The sequence below is a fragment of the Centroberyx gerrardi genome, chromosome 5 (assembly GCF_048128805.1).
Source record: "Centroberyx gerrardi isolate f3 chromosome 5, fCenGer3.hap1.cur.20231027, whole genome shotgun sequence".
NCBI classification, from domain to species: domain Eukaryota; kingdom Metazoa; phylum Chordata; class Actinopteri; order Beryciformes; family Berycidae; genus Centroberyx; species Centroberyx gerrardi.
The window spans coordinates 9,871,559-9,894,881 of record NC_136001.1 but is presented as its reverse complement, the minus strand read 5'-3'; the positions used below and the strand labels follow the sequence as shown (position 1 = coordinate 9,894,881).

The following is a 23,323-nucleotide window of genomic DNA, read 5'->3' as shown; positions in this document are numbered from 1 at the left end:
CTCTCACCCTCCTTGTTTCAAACTTTCTTCTGTCTCTCTCTCTCTCTCTCTCCCCCCCATTCGTTCTTCCTTTTCTCTCATCAGTATTCTCTCCACCCTGCTCCACTCTACCTGCATCTAATCAAGCCTTGATTAACACCACCTATCATTTAGCCCTGTAAATCACCAGGCCATTCATCTAGTTAGCTGCTCTCATGATGTGGTGTCATCTGTTGTTAGTGGAGCTCGACCTTATTTATTGATTAGCTTACTGATCAACTTGATTGACTGCCAGGTGGGGTTTCCTATTTGCATAAAGAACATGTGAGAGGAAGCCAATAGTTGGGAGGAATTAAACAGACCGGATTGTATGTTCAGCCTTTAGTTATTTGCGGGGTTTTACTTTAAGAATTGTTTTTAAAGAAAGATTGCAATATGCAGTGCAATGGTGTTTATGTTTGTTTTTCAAAGACACAAAGAGAATGAAGATTTAATTGGGTCCCCAAATCATTCTGCATAAATTGGTTTCCATATCTACAATGCTTAGTACAGGTAAAAATTAATTATTATACTTGCACAGCAGCAAAATCATTTGTAGCCTGCAAAATTGTTTTCATTTACATTTATAGGCATTTCACAACTCTTATCCAGAGTGACTGACAATGAGTGCAGCAGTAGAACAAGCTTAAAGATCCAGTGCAATGATTTCAACTCAGCAAAAGTTTGATGTTCATGAGCATCATTTTTTTCAGTTTTTGAAGGTTAGATGGTACAAAGCTTGTAGGGCTGAGTGAGAGCCGAACCTTCCACTGCAGCCAATATTTCTATCTTTTAGGAACAAATATCCAGTGTTGGAATTTCGGCACCCAGCAGCAATGGAAGCACAGAGATTTTGGCTAGTTTGTCAAGCAGCTGGCTGGCTATTGTCTGACAGACCGTGGGGCACCTCATTAACTATGCATACTGTCGACCAATCAGAACATTCATTAAAACCTAGGTGTAGGTGTCATCATTTACACCAGGAAGTAGATTGGAATTCTAAATCTATTTGATTCTGTTGACAACCAGAGGGAGGGTTTTTGAAAGGGTGTTCAAATTTCCATAATGTTGACAGCTATAATAATTTGGGCGACTTGACATTAACAGGTCCTTTGTTAAATTATACCATGAAATTGAGAAATGCAGTTGTCATTGCACTGGACCTTTAAATGCTGAGGTTACTACCACTGGATGCAACCAAAAGTAAGGAGTGTGTAGGTCAGAACCAAAGTGCCCTGACAACTGGTATACACTATATTCCTGTGTTCTTCCCCAGAATCATCACATATGATTGAGAAATGTGATGTATAACAGCTAAGGACAAAATCTAGAAATTCAGTTTTCAGTAACCACGACGAAAAAAAATGTTGCTTCCTAGACACAAAGGTTAAACTTCTGAAGGTGGAGAGCGCCTTTAGCCTGTCTGTTACGTTGAGTTCTTTAAGTTACTTTCTACCTCAATGAAGACACATTTTGATAAGAGGCTCTGAGTATGCAGCAAATCCTTATGGGTTAAGCTCTGTTTTGCTGTGACCAGCATCTCAACAATCCAGGAGTGCATTCTCTCCGTCCCCCTGAGGCAGTCAAATAACATTGCATCCACTGTGTTTCCCTTGATTGGGGGATAAAACCTGGACCAGAACATTAAACCATCGCGCAGGATTTATCGATCGGAGTCAGGTTGGTCAATGTTTATGAAGGAGCAGATTTATACTGTGTGGAGATAGAAAGAAGAAACCAGTTATACAACCTCTGCTACTGGTAGACACATGTGACTGCTGCAGGTGTAATGTTTGCTTTATATTACCAGACTGGCCAAGAATGAAATACTCTAGACTAGATTAGTGATTAGTTTCAGTCTGTTTTCATGTCTATCTGTCTGTCTGCCTGTCTACCTGTCTGCCTCTGTCTGTCACTGTCTTTATCTGTATATCTTTCTGTCTCTCTTTCTGTCTCTATGCAGTGTCAAAGCTTGGGAGGGTTATTTAACCCACTAGCAAATTCGTTTAAATTTCTGTGTGAGGGTTTTCTTTCTATCTCTTTATTTTTGGTCCAAGGCTCTTAGTGAGGAAAGAGCCTTTCAGGAGCAGCAAAGCCGGCCATTTGTAAGGACAGTTAATAAAGCAAAAACAAATCCAGGGCCTGGGTTCAGTAGACCCTGTCCTGATGATGAAAGCACTGCTGGCTGCCTGCATCAGGGTGGAACATGTTTATTATAAACTGATAGGAATCCTGGATGTTTTTTTTTACTTAAGTAGGTCTCAGAGGTGCACAGTATACTGTCTGGAATGATGGTTGTCTGTCTGAAATGCTTTTTGATGTATTTTCTTTCATGTTTTCTTTTTCTTTGTGAGTTTTTGTATGGAGCTTTTTTTCTTTTCAGACGACAGACAGAATGATGTAATTCTTGTTCTCTGTCTGCATCAAGAAAAGTCTTATTTTCGCTTTTCTTTTATTCAGCAGGTGTGCCTGCTGGAAAGTGAAAATATTGTACCCAACTGAAATATTGCTATAAATATCAAAAATAATCTTTTTCTCCTACCAGATGACCTGGCCAGTAAAGCCAACATCATCATCGACCCTGCAGAGATCCAGGCCACATCTATGGATGACTTGGATGAGGATGAGGAGAGCGGAGCAGCACAGGTGTGTGTGCTTATGCATAAGTGTGCTTTTGTGTCTGTGTGTGTGTGCCTTTGTGTGTGGGCATACACTGGCAGGTGTATGTGTGTATTATCAGTCATACATTGGTTAAATGGCATAGTTTGTTTTCATCCTGTTGCACCAGATGCGTGGGATTTACAGTCTCAAGACAATTTTGGTTAATGTTAGATAAGTTGTCAATCAAAGAAATGCATATGAATAGGTGAAAAGACAAGATTTGTTTGCAAAGACTATATACTTGTACCCGGGTCTGTGAAAGATGTATATAATATTAATGATAATTTTATTATAACGTGTGTATTATCCATCCCCCCTTCATGATGTGTATTTGGATACATCCCTGTATTTCAATAGGGGCCATTAAATGCTGTTTCTGTGGAGGAAGGCCCCCCCACGTGTGTGTGTGTGTGTGTGTGTGTGTGTAGGTTTGTGTGTGTGTGTGTGTGTGTTCATAAGTGTGTGTGTGTGTGTGTGTGTGTGTGTGTGTGTGTGTGAATGAACATATATATGTATATATATTATCATGGATTATCAAAAAGTCAAACAAAAATCATGGAATCTGATCAGCGGAAATCTGCAGAAACCCTAAACAGACCGTTTGTTGCAGCAGCAGGGGTAGCTCAACTTATTACAAATTAGCTTGTCTGGGTCTTCATCTGTCTGTGTGGGTTAATGCAGCGTCTTTTAATGACAGAGACCGTTTGGTGCAGCAGCTATGGGTGGAGCTCTGGCGCGGCCCAGCTGGCTGAGTTCTCCAACTCTGGGGCGGGCCAACCGGTTCCTCAGCACGGCCGCCGTCAGCCTCATGACTCCCAGACGACCCCTGGCGCCACCTGAAAAAGTCAAAATTCGCACCCTTGCTGTGGAGCAGAGGACCGAGGAGGACAGTGAGTGACTGAAGACCTTCCTCTGTTTGAGTGGACAAACAATGCTTCTTTACTTAAAGCTGCACGAGGCAAGCTTTATGTGTGTAAACATACACCCGTCATATCTGGCTAAATCACAAATTCCGGACTCAACAGAGAAAAGTGTCCTATCCCCACTAGTTGAGACGCCGTAGATTTACCCCATTTGCCTATGTTAATTTCAGATTTTGGGTTTTGCTCGCTGACTGAAAATCTTCTCAGCACACAGGAAGTGACAAATTGAAACTTAAGAGCAAAATACCAAAATGTCTCCTAAACAGCAGCGAGCAAGCGCTCTGTCGAGAATAAGCGGGACGCTTTTGCCTCTCTTGTCCCTTTGGTAACAATGCTGCAAAACTTTTTTCTCTATTTTCACCGCTACCAGCCACAATAAAGAAATTTGGGCCTAAAGCGTGCGCAACATACTGATGTCACGTTACATGATTTCTGGTCCTTAAAACTTTTAACACTTATCCCTTGTTGCCACTTGGGGACGCCAATGTGTGACGTTGCATGGCGCAGCTCTAAATCAGTATTTCTTGGGACCTAGAATGGGCTATGACCCTGTCATCTCTACAACAAACAAAATATATGTTGAGAAGAACTATGCAGTCCAATCATCACTCTAGTCCAGTCATCACCATTTGTAGATTGTGAGTAGGTGGTTCAGGTGTTAGGTATTGATTTGATATTGTTGTTTTTGCTGCAACTTGAACACTGGGTCAGACTCCTGCACATTGCCTTGATTAACCAAATGAAATTGTTACAGTCTTATTCACGTCAATATCAGGCAAGGAAAAATGGATCTTTAATTGACTTGCTTAAATTAGTCAAGTTGTTGTAAATGTAAGTATTATTAAGTGTTAGAAAATACAGTTGGATGCCAATTATGCAAACCAAGTGGGTTAAAAACAATCCCACACCACTGGCAAAGGGCCTCTTACCTCTGGTTCCTGATATTGTAGAGTTGTAGACATGGCAGTTAGTAATCTATAATCTCTACTCTTTTCTTCCATTTATTTTTTCTCTTCTCTTCTCTTCCTCTTTAACCTGAAGTCGAGGGAAGCCATGGTAACGATGGCCTGTTGCTGGGGCGACCATTGGAAGAGCCAGATCAGCCAATCGCAGAAAAGTCCCTGTTGGAGATCGTTGATGGGATCGTGATGATGTATAACCTGAGTGTGCATCAGCAACTGGGCAAGGTGTGTGTTTGTGTGTGTGCGCATATGTGGCTCTTCTTCTTCTGTGTCTTTCTGTCCACCTGCCTGTCTATATTCTGTCAGTCCACATCCAGAACCCACAGATACATCACATTCAACGCAGTGGAGAGAAAGAAAACATAGTCCCATCAGTTGTCCTTTGTGTGCCTATAGATTGGACAAAGCCTTCATGGTAGTAGAACTCATAATATAAATGTCAGTGGGACTTCAGTAATAAAGACCTTGATGAAAAGATCAGGCCCCATCTCCTGATTGCTGGCTTCATACATCTGTAATTACAAAGAGCTTAAGGGAGGTCTCAGGTGGAGTGTTGAGTCTTATCCAGTCAATAACTACTAGCGTGGTTGGTGAGATTTCTGATCACTGAAAGTTATCTGTATATCCAGATTTGAGTTGTGCATGTAAACTTAATTTTTGTAATCTGTTGTAACTCAAAATAAAGACTAAATGTTCTCCAAAACATTGACATTACCAGTGTAAACAAACCTTATACAGCTTTTGAAAACACTAAAACCCACTGGTGTCTATTGTTGGCACTTGTATCAAGAGCCTGTCGATCAATTTTAATATGAATTCAACTTGTATTAGAGATTCTGCCTTTAAATGGTAGTCTTTGGTGATTGTGTAATTTCCTCACCGTTGTGTTCACATACAAAGAAATGTCTAGTACGACTAGGATGTGTTCATGGACCAATATATTTTACCTACACCACGTGAGCATCTGCCTGGATAGAAACACAAAGGTTAATGTTGAATATTTTATTCATATATGCAGAGTCTGACCTTCAGCTGGGAGGTCTACAGCCTGCTGACATTGCAAAGAGCTCTTGTTCGGGTGGAAATAAACACTGATGGACGTGCGATTGGTCAGTCATTGCGTGGTCGCGTGCGTGCATACACGGAGTCTCTACTTGGCCAACACAGGAGTGGTGAGAAATTGTCCACTCACTCCAATAAGAGTTGAGTAACAGAGCACCCCAACCTTGTGCCAAGTGACCAATAAGACTGCTGTGACCCTTTACATCAGCAAAAGTGGTCATACTATAATATGACAAGGGTTGGCCTGTTAGCTGACAACTGTGCAGGCAGTCTGCACTAAGCCATAGTGGACATTTTCATTCATGTGTCAAACTGTAGTCCTTTGATTTTAGGGGGCCATGTCTTGCCGTTTATCCTTAAGTCAATTAGGCTCCTCTCTTGGCCATTAAAGGTCCCATATTCTACACTTTCCAGTGTTTTGTCTTGAGGTCCATTCAAAGCTGTTTGTGTCATGTACCAAAAACACTGTTTACATGTTCATTTTCCAGCGTCTGAGTCTTACCAAGAACAGGCTATTGCTGTGTCTTTAAGGTTCATTAAAATTAACGACCCCTTTGTTCTGATTGGCTAACGGTTTCAAAAGTGAAACGTGAGACCACAGACAACGAGAGGCAGGGGAAACTCTGTAACAATGACACCTGCTTTGAAAAAACCAAAACCCAAACATTGTTACAAAAATAGTGAGCGTACCTTTGACACCACAAAGTTAAGGGAAAGCCAAACCGCTTGGTTTTCTAATTATGGGTTGTTGATTTAGTTGGCCAACATGAGTTTTGATAGTACATCCAACTCCTTTATCAAAGAGGCAAGGGAAATCCTGTTTTACATGATATGGGATCTTAAACAATACCAAAGTTGTGTTTTCTCCCCAAATAGCAAGTTACAAAATGGGATAACATAAGAGCTGTCGGTGACAGTTCACTGAGGCAAGCAATACAGGGGAACTAGAAAAACACCTATCAGTACTCAAGCCTTTCCAGGTCAAGGAAAGGTGTTCAGTCCCAGTGAGCTTCTCATGGATCTAGACTGTTTCCCTCAACCACCTCCTGTCCTGCAACTTCTAGCGCCAACTCTACTCTTGCACACCTGATTCAATCAAGGGTCACATTTGACACCTTAATTGAATCAGGTGTGCAGAGTAGTTGAGGCTAAAAGTTGCAGGACAGAGGGCACTTCAGGACTAGATTGAGAACCCTGCGCCACACCAGTTTCAAAAAGGTTACATGCAAGACAGAGTTCAGCCCAACTCAATCCTTGGATTAACACCAAGTAGTGAACTACCACACCAACTGTTATGCTGTCTATAAGTGACCTCCCAATTTGGAATTTAAGACAGAAGCAGATGTGAGAGCAAAAAGATTTATTGGTCAGTAATACAGTAGCAGATGATCAAGTAGAGTCAGGCCAGATTTAACATGGGACCTAGGAAAAGAAAGAAAAGATTGGTTCACTTGAATCAAACAACAAATGTGTGTGGCATAAAGAGTAAAGTCCATTACCTTAAAGATCCTTAGCGGCCACCTTTCGATGGTGTGTTAACAGGTCGTTTTGGTAGACTCGCACTTGGGTTGCTCGTGCCTTTGAAGACTGGTAGGACAGGTGGCATCAGGACCTCGCCAGGGGTGTAGGTAGTCTTGGAGTAGGTAGTTCTGCCATGCTGGTATCTTGAGCGGGAGCTGAATGAGTAGACTGGCTCCAGATCAGACACGTCACTGAAAACAGCCTCAGGGATCTCCTTCTCATTGCTCTCCTCCCCATCTCCCTCACTGGTCTCTGGGACTTCGTTGTAAGCCACACTGCCGTAACCGCCGGCACCATATCCAGAAACAAAGCTGGTGGCATCATACGCAGTGGCTGCCGAACTGCCGTCTTGCCCTTCCTTAACCCCGAAATAGCTGGCGTCATAATACCCACCAACATTTGGGCCATAATAGCTGCCAGCTAGCAGACTAGCCTCACTTTCATATGCACTAGCCTGAGGGACATTGTAGCCTTCATCCTGAGCACCAGCATAAGTATGCCTGCTGGGATGAGCGAAGCTGCTGGCAGACTCACCCATACCATAGCTACTACTTGAGAAACCAGATTCTGGCAGAGGATTGTTTGAGTCTGGGGAAAGGAATGAGATTGAATTTAAGGCTTGTACTAAAAAGCTAGCTGTTTTGTTCATGATAGACCTCCTAAACTCATTGCATTTTGTAGAGTTAAACAAAAAAGTGATTAATTTCGAGTCTTACCTTTAGGCACAGGAAAAGATGCAACACTGCCAATCAACAGGTATGAAATCCAAAACATCCTGCAGAGATATTCAAGTTAAATCCAACCAATTTAGAAAAAGACAACTCAAAAATCATCAAGTCAGTGCATTAAATAACTTACCTCAAGGAGAATTCATTAAGTGCAACCATTTTGTTTTGTTGAGATGCAGCTGAAGTTAGAACAAATGTTTTCCTCAAGGATGCCCCTGCTATACTTCTTTGATGTCCATGCGCTCCTTATAAAGGATCCTCCAAACCTGCCAATTGATGGCTGATTGGCAACAGCTGCTGGTGTGGCCAATCAGTGAGTGAGGTGTGGCCCGTTAACCTCTGATGTCCAATCATGTGCCATTGAAGGCCAAGTGTAGGCAGGCTTACATTTAACTAAGTAGTTACCCCTTCTCTTTTTGAAGTTGTGATAATTTGTAAAGTCAGCTAGTGTAGTGTTAGAAATGAAATGTAAACCTGCATACATTTGGGCCGCCATGGCACATGATTGGACTCCTTCCTTGGTCAAGGAAGTCATTGATTCCTATATATGTGGATAAGTGAAAGGCCAATGCATTAAGCACTGTAGTTTTATCGGGGAATTCTCAAATGAATAAAAGAATAAAAGGTGTTGTGCGTACACCTTAACCTGTACCCTGTTCTGTAGCAAAGGAAAAAATCAGCTACACTTGGCGAGTAAGTAAAGAAAACCTACTATGTTAAAAGGAGACATAAGGACCTTCAAAGACCTTGTTCTCTTGAATATGAGAAATGGGAATGGGTGTGTGTATGTTTGTGGGAATAGGATGTAGCGAGTTGTTTACCCAGATCTATTAAGATGAGTCAGTGTTAACATGTTATTGCTGTTTGATGGGAAATCATTCAGTGTACATACAGAAAAGCAGAACTTGTCATCCTGGCTTTGGAAGGCTATCTATGTTTTTAAAGTGACAAACAAAATTTTAAAGTCAACTCTGAAACTAAAGAATAACCAGTGAAGTGATGCCAGAAATAGGGTGATGTGATTTCTTCAGCTAGCACCAGTTAAAATTCTTGCTGCTGCATTCTCTACAGGCTGTAGGTGTTGGAAAGGTTATTGATTTAGGCAGGAGTATTTAAAATCAAATTAAGTCTATACAAACAGTTTACATACAGTTATGAACATATAAAGGATATTAGAGACCAACAGCCTATAGCAATACAGAGCTTTTGTGATTCATTGTTTTGTTTCTCTTCTCTTCTCTTCTCTTCTCTTCTCTTCTCTTCTCTTCTCTTCTCTTCTCTTCTTTTCTCTTCTCTTCTCTTCTCTACTCTCCTCCTTGTTGACTATTTTGTTAACTGTCTAAGCAAAAAAAGGGCTTGGCTTATAGTGATGTTTAGCAGAACAAAATATTTTTCTTGTGGAATTGGAATGTAGCAAGTGGTTCACTGCTTTCCCAGTAACGGTTACTGATAACAGTAATGTGGGAAGTCTTTTCTAAATTAGGAGATTGTACATTTAAGTAAACAGCTGTGTACATACAAAGGCTGTAAGAGGGTAAGAGAACTTATCCACACATCATGATGTGGGAGTGCGTAAGAGAAATTATCTTTTTACATTCTTCCTATTCATTCTTTGCCTTGGTAGTCATTCTTCTTAGTCATTCCAAATCTCTATAGCCTAGCATATTGTCTGCTCCAACTCTGTAGTTGTACAAATTTGGATTAGAGTACATAAGGGGGGGGGGGTGAGTGAAACTGACCAAAGCCACTACTGCTGTGGCCTTGGTGTTGGGTGCTGCAAACCGGTCTTGTTGCAAACCAGTTGGTGTTCTGTTAAGCTCTTTTCTATATTGCCAACCTCTGATCTCTTCTTGGCACTGCAATGGAAAGCCTTGGCTTGGGCTGCCCTGCTGAAGTGCAAATGGAATTTCTGAATGGGGTTGAAAGCCATTCCTGTATAATGCTATGAAGCTTTCTACAGGAAGTATTTTTGTTGCAAAACAAAATTTTCTCACATTTATTTATTTATTTATTTGTTCTTGAATATATTTTTGTAGTACAAGTACAACTCGGTGTTTACAGCTTCTCGAATCTGCCATTGCAGCCTCTCAGATGCCGTCTTGAGCATCACAAACGGCAAATAGCGCTCTTACTTTTGCTACAATTATGGAGCATTTGGTGCAAAACCGATTTGTAGACTGTGGCTTCAAGACACTGCAAGCAGAGATCTAGGGAGTAAGGGTGGGGAGGTGAGTGTGCAATCAGAAGAGCTGTTTAAAAACCTCACAATGTTGTCAAGATATCCTCCTGTGTAAGTATTTTCCATCACCCTGGCCAAATTTTCTGTGTAAATTCATCTGCAAGTTGTCAGGTGTTTTGCTACTAAAATACCTTCATAAATGCCCTTTCCTGGATCTGTAAGGCAGGAGTGAAGGGTCACTCCTGTCACACTGAGAAATTGCCGCGCTTATAGTACAGCTAGAGCCTGGGGTATTTAAAGGATGTGTGTATGCATGGGTGTGTGGGCACATATCATGCATACATGCACTTCTGTGTGAAGTCTTTCTCTCTGATGTGATTTCCACTTGGATTTTGTACACATAACACCCGTTCGTTCCTAAAGGGCGATTACTGTGTTACTGATTTTTTTTTCTTCTTTTTTTTCCTGCTGTTTCGTTGTCCTAATCACATCCCTGCTGTCTCTGTATGTGCTTCTATGATTGTTTTATCTGTCTTGTTTTTCTTCTCATCTTTAAGTAATCCTCCCATAGTCTGGTCCAGTGCTGAAACAGAAATTGCCCTTTGTGAGCATCAGACCTCTTGACCTCTCTGTTATTGCCATGTCCTCTCTCTAATTTAAAGATACAATCCGCAAGTGCTGAAAGTGTCTCAGCCTTCCTAGTTCCATGCTGGTATCCATAATGTCATGTGGTGCAATGGCGCTGGCAGTATTTGGAAACTCACAGATCGATGTTTTAAGGAAATGTGTCTTTTTACTCTACAGGCAATGCTTTTCCTGCCATTTGATTGCTCACCATGTAGTCTTACTGTCGTGATGAGCTGTTTCAAATGGATCTTGCCAAGTACAATATATAGATCAGTAAACTGGAAAGAAGAAAGAAAACCATTATATTCTCTTCTTTGTAAAAAGCCGTTCAATATTGGGTTCGACAAACAGTATTGATGTTTTCTGTTCAGTCTATACGCTGGATATATTCTGTTTAATGGAGCATTCTGACAGCTTGAGTAGACAAGGATTGTATCATTGTGTGTGGACAAAAATCGATTGGATTCAGTGTTTTATTTACCCAGAAAAACTCTTTCTGCTACCAATTGATAAATGTGTATTTAATTTAATTTAATGGTTGTTTTAGCCTTTTATACATCCAATTGACCTGTGTCTACTGTAGCATACAGAAGCCTGGTGATGAGCAGAGAGTAAGGACATGATTTATCAGAGTTGGAATCTGAATCATATGAAATGAAGTTCAGTATATGAACAGGAATTTGTCTTGATACAATTTCTGCAGACACATAATTGACAACAGCATTTCAGAGTTCATAGTGACATCTATGAGTGACATGCTACAAGGAAAACAGGACCTCATACACTGCAAAGGGACAGTGAAAGAATGACTGAAAATAAATTGGACACTCTTAAAAATTGAAAATTGCACAATAGTACAGAATAGTATAGAAAAAACAGTGTTATTGCCAACATGTATAAGTACACGTTTTATGCAGTACTAGCCCCATGTTAATTTCACCTATTGTGATAGAAGTTGTTGTAAAGAATAATCTTAAGATATAGAGTAACTTTGTTGACCATCATAATGCCCATTCACTATCAGTGTTCAAAAAAATGAACACTGAAGAAAATGTCCAAATACAGTCAAGAAAGTCAGATCAGATCTCCAAGTACATAATACTGAAATGGAAAATGTGTAGGAACCCTTATATCTGTGTCTCTCTTTCTCCTCCCAGATGGTGGTGGTGTCAGATGATGTCCATGAGTACGCTGTGGCGCTGAAGGACACGGAGGAGAAGATAGCACGATGCCCTGCAAGAGTAAGCTCAATATTATTTTCTTTGCTTGTTATAATCTTCTTTCTTCGGGGTTTCTTGGAGTTAAGTGCCTTGCTCAGTGGCACTTGAGCATTTATCGTTATCAGTGAAAGTATACTATCTAGTGTTAGATACAACGATATTCACCAATACTTGCATGAATTAATGACTAAAATGGAGGGAAGAAGGGTAGAATTTATTTACTTATTTTATGCCTGTAATGATTACAGACGTATCGACTTCCACACATTTTCCTGTCTCCACTGTCTAACAACAAAAAAAAAAAAACATAGGAACTTTGTAATGCTACAGTAGCAGGCATAGAGATCACCTGGATAGCTTGTGTGTTACCTATATGATGTGGAAAGGCCCTCAATGAAACAGCCATATCAAGACTGTACACTATGGCTTTCCGTTGTTCCCTCAGAGACCAGACATTCTGGAAGAGCTCCAGAAAAGCCAGAAGGTTTTTGCTGAGAAGCTCAACCACCTCAGTAGGAGACTGGCCTGGATCAACGCCACCATCTACTCCAAGGTGATTTAGCCTCTGAATGCATGTGTGTGTACCTATGTGTATGTGTTTACGTGTATGTGTGTCCTGTGTTTGAGTTATTAAGTCTTGTCACTTACAATCTGTCTCTCACTTGATCTCTTGCTCTTTGTTTCTCTCTCTCTCTCTCTCTCTCTCACTCTTCCCATCTATGTCTATCTACCTCTTTCTCTCTGTAGGAGAAGATGTTGGATGTGTACTGGCTGCTCCGTGTGTGTATCCGGACCATTGAACATGCGGACAACACCGGCTCCTTGTTTGCCTTTGCTCCAGAGTTCTACCTCAATGTAGCCATGAATGCATACAGTGCACTCAAGAACTACTTTAGCCCTGCAAACAGCATGGAGGAACTACCAGGTAATACAGAGTAACTACTTATCGCTAATACCCTACCTGTCTGTATAACTAGCCACCAATCCAATGAACAAGCTACCAAGATTACCAAGCAGCACTAGTTTACTAACCAACCAACCAACCACTAGTTGTAGACTATGGCTCAGTGAATAACAAGATTACAAGTGAAAACTACAATAGGAATATGGCTATGTACATTACTAAATATAAGAAACAGTATCTCAAACTTCTAAGTATTAAATATGAACAAACTTGAAAAGTGTTCTAAAATAGGAGAATAATGAAAGAAAATCAGTGCAAGCTCAGCCACACAGCTGGTTCCGACTAGTACAAGTTTGAAAATGTGCTGGATAGCGGTCCTTGTACTGATGGATCCATCCATCTGTAGTTGGGGGCGGCAACAATTCTATACTTGGATCAGATTTTTGCACTCAACGCAATAGTACCTCAAGACCTTTGGTATTGCACCATATTGATTGGGGTGGAGCCAGAAGTCCAGCCGGGTGTTCAATTTCATCCGATGGCGTGCAGGAAAATTACGATTTTCTGCCTTTAAAAACAGCTGAATGATAATGTCTCAGAAATTTGAACTCATGTCCAGGATTGATGCATTGCATATGGAAGGCATACAAACAAGTTTAAACAAAAAAACAAAAACAAACAAACAGTATAAAAGCAACTAAAAAAGAGTAAACAAGGATCCTAAACAGTCTTAAAAACAAGAGAATAAAATGGTGACATAAAAGCAGAACAGACTATAATTTATTGATCAGGTGGGTTTAAGAAGGCCTTTTTATAGTCTGTTATTATGTACTGATCACTATTGTACCCAAACAACAAATCCCAACAAGTCCCAATAATAAATAATTAATTAGCTAACCAAACAAGTTACTACCTTACTAGAACTCCTCCAGGCCTGCCAGTATTATGATTAAACCATCTGGTAATAATGTCTCACTAACTAATAAACTACAAAAATTGCAGCAAAGCAACAACAAATGTGTACAGGTCTTGGAAAGCTCCTCCAAGTATATTTAGTGTGCTAGTTGTTGTTTTCATTGGAACAATGCATCCTCATTTTCCTCTGTCAGACTTTGCATCTCATATGCAACTTGTGTTTTAAGTGTGTACTAAAGTAGAATCTAGGTCGACTTTGTTCTGTCAGGTGAACATCAACATGTCTTATATCTTTTTCGCACGCAAGCAAAACTCCATTTGTGTATGTAGCCTAACTCACTCTTTTTTTATACCTTCAGGCTACGAAGAAACCCTGACTCAACTAGCTGCTATCCTCGCTAAGCACTTTGCAGACCCACGCATTGTTGGAACAGGTGAGACACACAAACACACTCAAAGACACATATTGTGTGTGCGCGCACGTGTGTGTGTGTGTGTGTGTGCTGTAATGGTGGAGCATTCCTCCTTCCTGCCCTAAAGGCTTCTGTCTCACTTCTTTCTTGATAATGTTTGTACGCAAAATCATCTCTCTCCTGTCTCTCCTTCTTGTTTATTTTCTATATTATTTTCTATATATATTCTCTCTTTCTGTCTCTATTTCTTTGTTCCCCTCTTTTCTCTTTCTGCCTTTCTCTTCATTTCTTCCACCTTTTTGTCTGTATCTCCTTTTTCTGCCTTTCATGTCTATATCCCACTTTCTCCCTTTCAAATTCTATACCGGTCTTGGTCCTAATATGGTATCCATCCTCATCTGTAGGATAATTGGACCACAGTAGAAGAACCTACTATTGCTGCTGCATTTCTCCCAGCAACACCAGGCTAATATGTAGCTAGCTATTTCTTTAATGGGGAAGTTCTGTATCTGATTATATAGCTGGCGGCTGCTCACATTTTTCCTTTGGAGTAATTTCACAAGTAAAGGCATAATTATTATTTTTTTTAGTTTAAATCAAGAGGAGAATGTAGAGGAAATGTATTTGCACTGCTTGCACTTTTTGTCTTCCCTGGAGTTATAACTCTTTTACTTTGAAATACAGTAATCAACACTAGCATATTGTACAACTGTCTTAACTTGTGCTATCCCAAATACAGTTGCTGTTTTATGTGTCAGTTTGTTTTTGTATGTCTCAGTTTCAGACAAACATATATACCCTATGTCATATATACCCTGTAGAATTTAGAGTAGGTTGTATTATTTTCTCACAAGTGAGAGTATGCCAGCCTTTTTCAACTGGTCTTTTTCATTGTTAACTCATGGCAAAGGGCTACTCTCTGTGGCTATGATATTAATTCGTCTTTTCAGACTGTGAATTCTCATGGTACTTCAGATGGATTTTGATTAGGTGTTTGATGCCAAACAGATAATGGGTTGGTCATGTGTTTATGCAACTGTGTGCTTGTTTTTGTGTGTGGGTTCGGAGTTTGTGTATGTATTTGTGTGTATGCATTTGTGTCTGTGTGTGCATTTGTGTGCGAATGTGTGTGTGTGTGTTTAGTTAGGTTTATGTGCATGCATGCGTGTCTGTGTGTGCTCTGTTCTTATTTATCTACTCACCCTGTTTGGTTTCTTACTATCAGCTCTCAATACTCTGTCAGATTGGTATTTGTAAGCTACTGGGAGCACCAGGAGGCTGTGACCCCGTCTGTCACGATCAAGCTCGGGTAATCAATCACCTAGTTTCTAATCAAAGAGTCTCTCAATCTGAATGGCCGTGAGTTACCTCGGTCCACCCAGGCTCCTCAAGAAAATCCTGATGCACCAAACTTGCCAAAGTGTGGGTAGGAAGGGTGAAAAATATGCAAAGAAGGCAGTTTGCCTGGAACAGTCCATATTGGTGTACTGTCTAAAGTGACCAGTTGCACAGAGCAAAACTGAAGCCAGTATGTGTGTGAGATAAGCTGGACCAATCGCTGGACCAATATACTTCCTACAAGTTCTTTACTCCTTCCTGCTGGCCCCAGTTCCCAGTGTGGCCATGAAGATAACCTTTTATAACAGAAGGATTTTTAACAACCAAAAAATAATGCTTTTAGCACTTTGCTGTGAGTTACAGAGTGTAGTAAAATGCTCTCTCTGGTCATTTTATATTTGCTGCATCATGCCTCAGCCTGGCTCAGGTATCACCCTAGAAACCAGTCAAATCAATCTTGCTGATCTTTGCCACATTGTATCTCATTGTGCGTTTTATTTGACTGCATCTGTATTTCATTGTTTATGTATTGATTATGGATTCCAGTTCTTAAAATTTCATGTACTAAACATTATGTGCTGAGTCACGTACATGAACAATACAGATAACAACAAAGATGCTCGAACAAATTGTCTAATTGTGAGTGGGAGATGTGGGCAAAATCACAGCTCACTAAATTTCTAAATTGTAAAGCGAAAATCAACCACACGTATTATTCTTTAAGTTCTAACAGTTACGTAGATTTTTGAATATGAACAACTCTCTCCTAAAGAGAGAAATCTTCGAATATTAAAGTGTTAGTAAAATTCAACCCTAAAGCAAAAGTAATAATATATTCTTCCTATGGACATTTGTCATGTAGACTTTTTCATGTAACATAAAAAAGTCTGAAAGATAAACACTAGATGGAAAAGGCTCCCTTGATGATCCTGGAGCTGTTCCACTGATGGTGAATGGCTTTGAATATTAGACTGATATCACATATTGCAGCCTTAGTTCTACAGATTTTACCTGTGGGAGAAAGTTGTGCAGTAAAAGGAGAAAAAGATAATTTAATAGAATATCAAATATAATGAGCCACCAGGTTTTGTCAGGGAGGAAGAGGCGGTATGGTTACTTCAAAATAGTCCCTTGTAATTATTAGTTACCACTCTCCAAACGTTCCTTGACAGGCCTCTGTTCTGTTTTAGGGTGGATTTCCACTTCTAGAAAAAAACAGAAAGACTTGATTTAGCTCATGTTCCAAGTGCTCTTTACATTTTTTATGTGGCTGTTCAACTGCCTGACGAGTTAAATCAAGCACAGCTCGACTAATTTAAATAATAGAAGTCATTTTCAAGTATTTTTCAAATTTTAATGGAGAGCTTGTGCTCAAACAAGCAGAGCAGAGGTTCTACCTTTAAAGACGTTGAAAATCTATGGAAGCGATCAAGTGCAACATACTCTCCATTAAAAACTCATCTTCTATTGCAAGATTAAAAACATGACATTTCTGTCTCTTGGGCCTCTCATGCCTGCTGGTTGGAGTGACCCAAACATCATGTTTTTAATCAATAAAAAAATGAGTTTTTAATGGGCAGAGCTTTGCGCCTGGTTGGTTTCACAAATGTTTTTCCAAAGTCTGGTGGGTGGATGGAGAAAGCTGTCTCTCACCTTGGCTAATGTGTTGAAATGGTTGTATATAAAAAGCATGACTCTGAATAACCCCCGTTCTGGGTAATTTCTTTGCTTATCTTCTTTTTTCTTTGCCTCTGTTTCTGTTTTTGTCTCATAACTGTCTCTGTCTCTCTCGTTGTCTCTTTCTTTTCTCTCTTTAACAAACTGTGTCTCTTTCTCTTTGTCTCTGTCTTGTACCTTCTGTCCTCCTCCCTCCCCATCTCAGATATTAAAGACTCTCTGATGCAGGCGCTGGCCAGTTACGTCTGCTACCCACAATCCCTCAGGGCGGTGGAGAGGATTCCAGAGGAACAGTGAGTACTTGGCCTCCTCTGCTCATTGGTCATTAACCATTCAGGGTCGCTCTCTGATTGGACAGGCTCGTCATTCATTGGTTAGACTCACAGGCAGGGTCTTCTCATTGGATATTATTATCAGGCTATTCTCTCATTAGTTAATATTCATGTTCTGGGCTCAGTGGTCACAGTAATGTTAAGTGCCAAATTTGATTAAGCCTCCCGGAGAAAGAGTATTGCTCTAGATTATGTTTATGTTTCTCTCTCTTTCTTTCTTTCTTTCTTTCTTTCTTTCTTTCTTTCTTTCTTTCTCTTTCTTTTTTCTTTCTTTCTTTTGTTCTTTCTTTCTTTCGTTTGTTTGTTCTTTCTTTCTTTCTTTCTTTCTTTCTTTCTTTCTTTCTTCTGTAAAATCTGTACAATGAGACTGACATCTGGTTGGGTCAAATTCAAAGCCAGCACTCCTCTCTTATACATAATATCAATTCAAACCTGTTATCTTTTTTTAGTAAAGCAGTTAATGGTATTAACACAGTGGATATAAGATATGTGGCACCAGATGACTCCAAATTCAATAGATGCTGCTTTTATCTCTTCCAATCCATTTTTGGCGCCTTCTTCCACCCAAGTGTTTCATTAGGTTTTGTCACATTATACTACAGTGTAGTGAGATGGAAGAGGAAGACATGAAAGCACAGCGTGAGTCAGTATTCAAATCCTCAGCAGTCACAATTATTTTTCAAATCCTCAGCAGTCACAATTATTTTTCAAATCCTCAGCAGTCACAAGTATTTTTCAAATCCTCAGCAGTCACAATTATTTTTCAAATCCTCAGCAGTCACAAGTATTTTTCAAATCCTCACCTGTCAAGTATTTTTCATTGCACAAGTGGCTCCACCAAGACATCACTTCTCCTGATGTGTTCTTGGAATTACATATAGCAGATACATAAATGCTGAGAAAAAAATGTATTAATTGGGGAACACCTGAGAAAAATGCTAAGAAAATGCAGCATATGTGGAGAAAATACAGCATTGTGTGAGAAAAGCAGTGTTGAGACAATTGTCAATTGTGTCAGAATTCAAACCATCTTGATTTCAAGCAAACAAATATAATGAGTTCCCTGTGCACAGGAGCACACACTTTTCTCAGTGCCGACAGAAGGAGGAAACATACAGTTCATAAGAAGGAAGGAAGGTGATGGATTGACTCCTTGTGGGCAGTGAGGGAGTGCCGATTGTGATTTGTATTGATGTACGTTTGTGTGTTTCAGACGTGTTGCCATGATGAGGAATCTGTTGGCTCCTTATGAACAGAGACCCTGGGCTCAGACCAACTGGATACTAGTCAGACTCTGGAGGGTGAGGATGCACACACAGAGAAACACACTGTACACACCAGGGCCAGAAATTAAAGGGGCTCTGGGAAAAAAATGCCCTTGAAAATTCATAAAATGTCCGTAAAATTAAGAATGAGAAGGCAAAAAATGCCCCTGGTAATTAGAAGTACCCTTGTTTGCTACTCACCCTGTTCACATGTTTTTTGTTGAGTAGTCACACGTGAATGCGACTGTGCTGTCCCCCGTGGGCCACTGTAGGTGAATTGTGGGAGCCTATGACCGGGGGGCTTCTTTTCAGTGCATTCTGGGAGAAAAAAATGGAGAGGCTTTTGATCAGAAAACAACCGAGCATGCAGCCCGAAGCAGTAGAAAATGTTGGCACCACACAGCTATCAATAGAAGAAAATGCCAACCCCACACAAACCACTGCATCAGCAAAAAAAATAAATAAAACAACCGATATCGGAAAATACTTAACAATTGAGGGGTGGAAGATGGGCTGGTTGGGGACAGAGAGTGAAGAAAACTGCTGCATCCTCTTTTGTAAGGCCTTCTGCTAGCTTCCAGCAGTGGGAAACAAGTTAAAACAAATCTTAGTGATACAAATGGTATATGCAATGTGCAATGGAAATGTATTATTTCATAGTTGAATAAAATTGCCACCAAAAAGGACCTACATCCCCCCGAAAATCATATCAAGGCGGCAAAGAAATGCCCTCTGGAGAGAAAATGTTAAAATCTTACCCTGGTACACACACTGGCATACACAGTCACATGCGAGCACACAGCCTTGCACATACCATTTACACACATACAGTATGCACATGCACATGCAGACATGCAAGAACACACACACACACACACACACACACACACACACAATCTTTTGGCTCAGCTGGATTATCTGTGGAAGATGCATGTAGCGTAGCAGTACAGTGCTTTTGTATATGGTATCTTGCATATAAACAGCAGTCTGTGCTTCATGTGTTCTATGTGTTCTATGTCTTCCAGGGCTGTGGCTTTGGCTACAGATACACCCGTCTGCCTCACCTGCTGAAAACCAAACCTGAGGACGCCAACCTCCCTAGTCTACAGAGTAGGTGCTATCTCTCTCTCTCTCTCCCTCTCTCTCCCTCTCTCTGTCTGTCTCAGTTTCTGTTCCTCTCTTTTTTTGTCTTTCTTTCTCTCTGGCTATTCTCCCTCTATCTCCTGCTTTTTCTCTCCGTCTATCTTTCTTTTTTCAGGGAGGCACGGTGGCTTAGTGGTTAGTACTGTCGCCTCCCAACAAGAAGTAGCTGGGCTTGATCCCAGCTTTTTCTGTGTGGAGTTTGCATGTTCCTCCCATGTGTGCATGAGTTGCCTGTGGGTGCCCCAGTTTCCTCCCACATTCACAAAGACAGGCAAGTCAGGTGGATTAGAGACTCTAAATTGCCCATAGGTGTGAGTGTGTGTCTGTCTATCTGTGTGTGTGTGTGTGTGTGTGTGTGTGTGTGTGTGTGCGATAAACTCAAGATCTGTTCACCCTGAAAAGGATTAAGTGGGTAGAGAAAATTAATTAATGTTTTTCAGTTTCTCTCTCTTTCTTTCCCTTCGGTGCTCTTTCTCACTTATTACTCCCATTCTCTCTCTCTCATGTCTCTCTGGCTTGCTTTCTCTCTCTCACTCTTTCTATTGTTATATATCTCCCACTTTTTCTCACACTACTCATGCATCGTGTCATCGTGTCTGTATTTTCTTTATTTTGTGTGTGTGTGCTTGGCTCAGGCTAGTTTCCTTGTTTTCTTTCATAAATTTCCATAAATAACTTGAGGCCATGACTGCCTGTCTACATCAGGCCTATTTTTACTACATCTGTGTTGGTTTTACTACTTCCGTTATCATCGTCTGTGTTCCTGTGAATGTATTTATGTGTGTGTGTCTGTCTGTGTGTTTGTGAATGTGCCTGTGTGTTTCAGCGTGTGTATGTATAGATGAAAGGGGTGGGGTGGGTGGGGGCGGGGGGGTTCTATGGAAGAGTGTGAATGATATTTCTTCTCAAACAGTGAGTCAGTGAAGTTGTTTGTCACGTTTGCTTTCGCAGGTGGCAGGGAGGAAGACCAACATTTATTTTTAGGAAGCAGGAGACATGTGGAAATCTAAATATAGGACACACACACACACACACACACACACAAAGTGCAGACTTGAATTAGTCACAGATGTTTTCTGACTATAATAATCTTTTCTCATAGTGAAGATAAAAGTGAAATCACAGGCAGAAACAACTCATATCTCAGCATTTTCAGTGTCTGCACTCATTGATCTTATGAACTGTATAACTTTTAGCACCCTGGGGTGATTGCAGTTACTTACATTTTCTGATTACATAATGCAAGGATTACAGTTAGAATTACAGTCCAACAATAATTTTTGTTTGTAAATTCAAATTTCAAATGTGTGCCTTCTTAGGTGTTGAGAAAGCAGGAGACCATTTCACATAAAAGCATCTTTGTCATTTTAATGTGCAGGAAAACCAGTAATGTCACATTACAACTGATTGCATGTTGTGGTTCCAAAAAATCTGAAATCCTGAAAAAAAAAAAGAAAAACAATTTCCCTGATCATATATCTCATTTTTGCAAACAAAATATTTGGTCATATGTTAGAATGTGGTTATTTTATTTTGAGCACGCTCTGCCATTTAATTGTCCTCTTTGTTTCCTCCTGTTTTCTGCTTGTCTGTTCTTTTTCCATTTAATTGTGATTTTCTGCTGTCTGTTCTCTCCTGCATGATAATTGACTATCATGTGTGTGCCTTCTCATTTGCATGCATTTCAGGGGATTTGTCAATTGCTAGTTTCCAAAGTAAGTTATTTTCACCCCCCTTTGTGTTATCGCTGTCATGTTGATGCTTTATTTTATCTTTGTTGGTGGTAATAATCATAACCATAACCATAATGAATGCCATTTGGCGCACAGTTTTGTTCAAAGCACCTTATTATAAATAAGTAGTAGTAAGCCCATACATTTTCAGTATGTATGATCTCGGTGGGAATTGAACCCCTAACCCAGGTAGTGTTAGTGCCACTCTGCTGATATTATTCTAATATTACATCCCATTATCAGCAGTCCTTTTAATTGACCCTGTGGTTTGTGTGTACTGGCCCTTAGCTCCCCTCCCTCTCCTCCTCCTTATTATATGCATACTGCTTAAGTAGTGATTTATTATAATTGGATAATACTCATACTGATTCTGTGCGAGAACACACACACACACACTAACTTTCTGAGACAGAAAGAAAGAGAAAGATATGGGGCAGATCCACAATAAAGTAATATCTTAATCCAAGACCTCATATTCTAAATTACTGGTTCTCAACTGGCTGTTGAGTGAGCTGAAGTCTTTGCTCAAATGTCAAGAAAGTCAGTGTTAATGGCCTACTTTATGAGCAGCTGTTTGTATTTTGCCTCCTCATTTATGATCATATTAGACTTTCTGTGACATTTTGAACCAATCATAACAGATGCGCTTGTAATGTCAGGTCTAGTGTAAGGGTTTCACAACATAGACAAGGTTTGGAGCGACGCTATAGATCCTGGTGCTTGGATACTTGGCAAGTTCACTATCGTTGTTACCATTCTCTCTTTATACCTGTCAGTTCTTACTACTTTTTTAAAAACTTTTTTTTACTTACTACTTTCTTTTGATAGCAGAGACAGCCAAAAAATGACATAAATCATGAGTCATAACATGAATAATGTGGTTTGGATAGGAGTGTACGGAAAGGGGACAACCATGTACCACACTACTCTACCATCTTTTCTTCCTACCTAGCTCTACGTTTCTGGTTTTATCTGTAGGTTAAAGTCTCTGGTTGTCCCATGCTTCCAAGCAGAGGGAGAACCAGAGGGGAGGGAGGAGAGACAGAGGGCAGAGAGGAGAAAGCAGGAAGACAAGAGGGAGATTATTAGACTTAATGAACACTTGACTCCACAGCGTTCCCATCACAGCTCCCAGAGGGGATTGGAGTGCTACAGAGCATTCCCTCTTCTCCTCCATACCCTTCCCTCATTCTTCCTCCTTCTCATCCTCTTCCTTCCCCTTGTGTGTTCCCTTTCTTTGCTTTCCCACTCTCTCCTTTCCCTTTCTTCTTCTTTCCTCTCCTCTCTGTCATCCCTTTCTCTCCTCCCCTCTCTCTCTTACTTTCCTCCCCTAGCCTCACCTCATCCTTTTGCTGCCTCTGTCTTCTCTCTTTCATTTTCTTTCCCTTTCGTCCTCTATCATCCAGCTGTTTCTCTTCTCCTAGTAATCTCTCTCAACACAATCCCTGTGGACTCTATAGCAGGGAAAAGTATTGTCTCAGCAGCCCATAATTACAGGCAAAGGTTAAAGCTCTGTCTCTAAGTCCTGACACATGATTGGTTCTCAGCTCAGCGTTATTGAGACTAATGGGTTTGTGCTATATCCTCTCTCAACGCATTCCTACCTAATCATTTTTTTCCTCTTTGCTTCTCCTTTCTTTTTCCCCTATCATCTTATATCGTCTTCCACTCTCCTCCCCTTCTTTAACCCATCTTACACAAA

At 40.4% G+C, this 23,323-nt stretch overlaps 1 protein-coding gene across 1 annotated transcript in view; it reads left to right on the top strand.

Annotated features, from left to right (window-relative positions):
• Positions 1-23,323, top strand: part of rnf123 (ring finger protein 123) — a 148,242-nt gene that overhangs the window by 22,697 nt on the left and 102,222 nt on the right. Inside the window, exons 22-31 of the mRNA XM_078283673.1 lie at positions 2,564-2,664; positions 3,377-3,569; positions 4,644-4,789; positions 11,839-11,922; positions 12,347-12,454; positions 12,649-12,826; positions 14,080-14,154; positions 17,354-17,441; positions 18,694-18,781; positions 19,771-19,855. Coding sequence (XP_078139799.1) covers positions 2,564-2,664; positions 3,377-3,569; positions 4,644-4,789; positions 11,839-11,922; positions 12,347-12,454; positions 12,649-12,826; positions 14,080-14,154; positions 17,354-17,441; positions 18,694-18,781; positions 19,771-19,855 — 1,146 coding nt within the window. The remainder of the gene's footprint in view (positions 1-2,563; positions 2,665-3,376; positions 3,570-4,643; positions 4,790-11,838; positions 11,923-12,346; positions 12,455-12,648; positions 12,827-14,079; positions 14,155-17,353; positions 17,442-18,693; positions 18,782-19,770; positions 19,856-23,323) is intronic.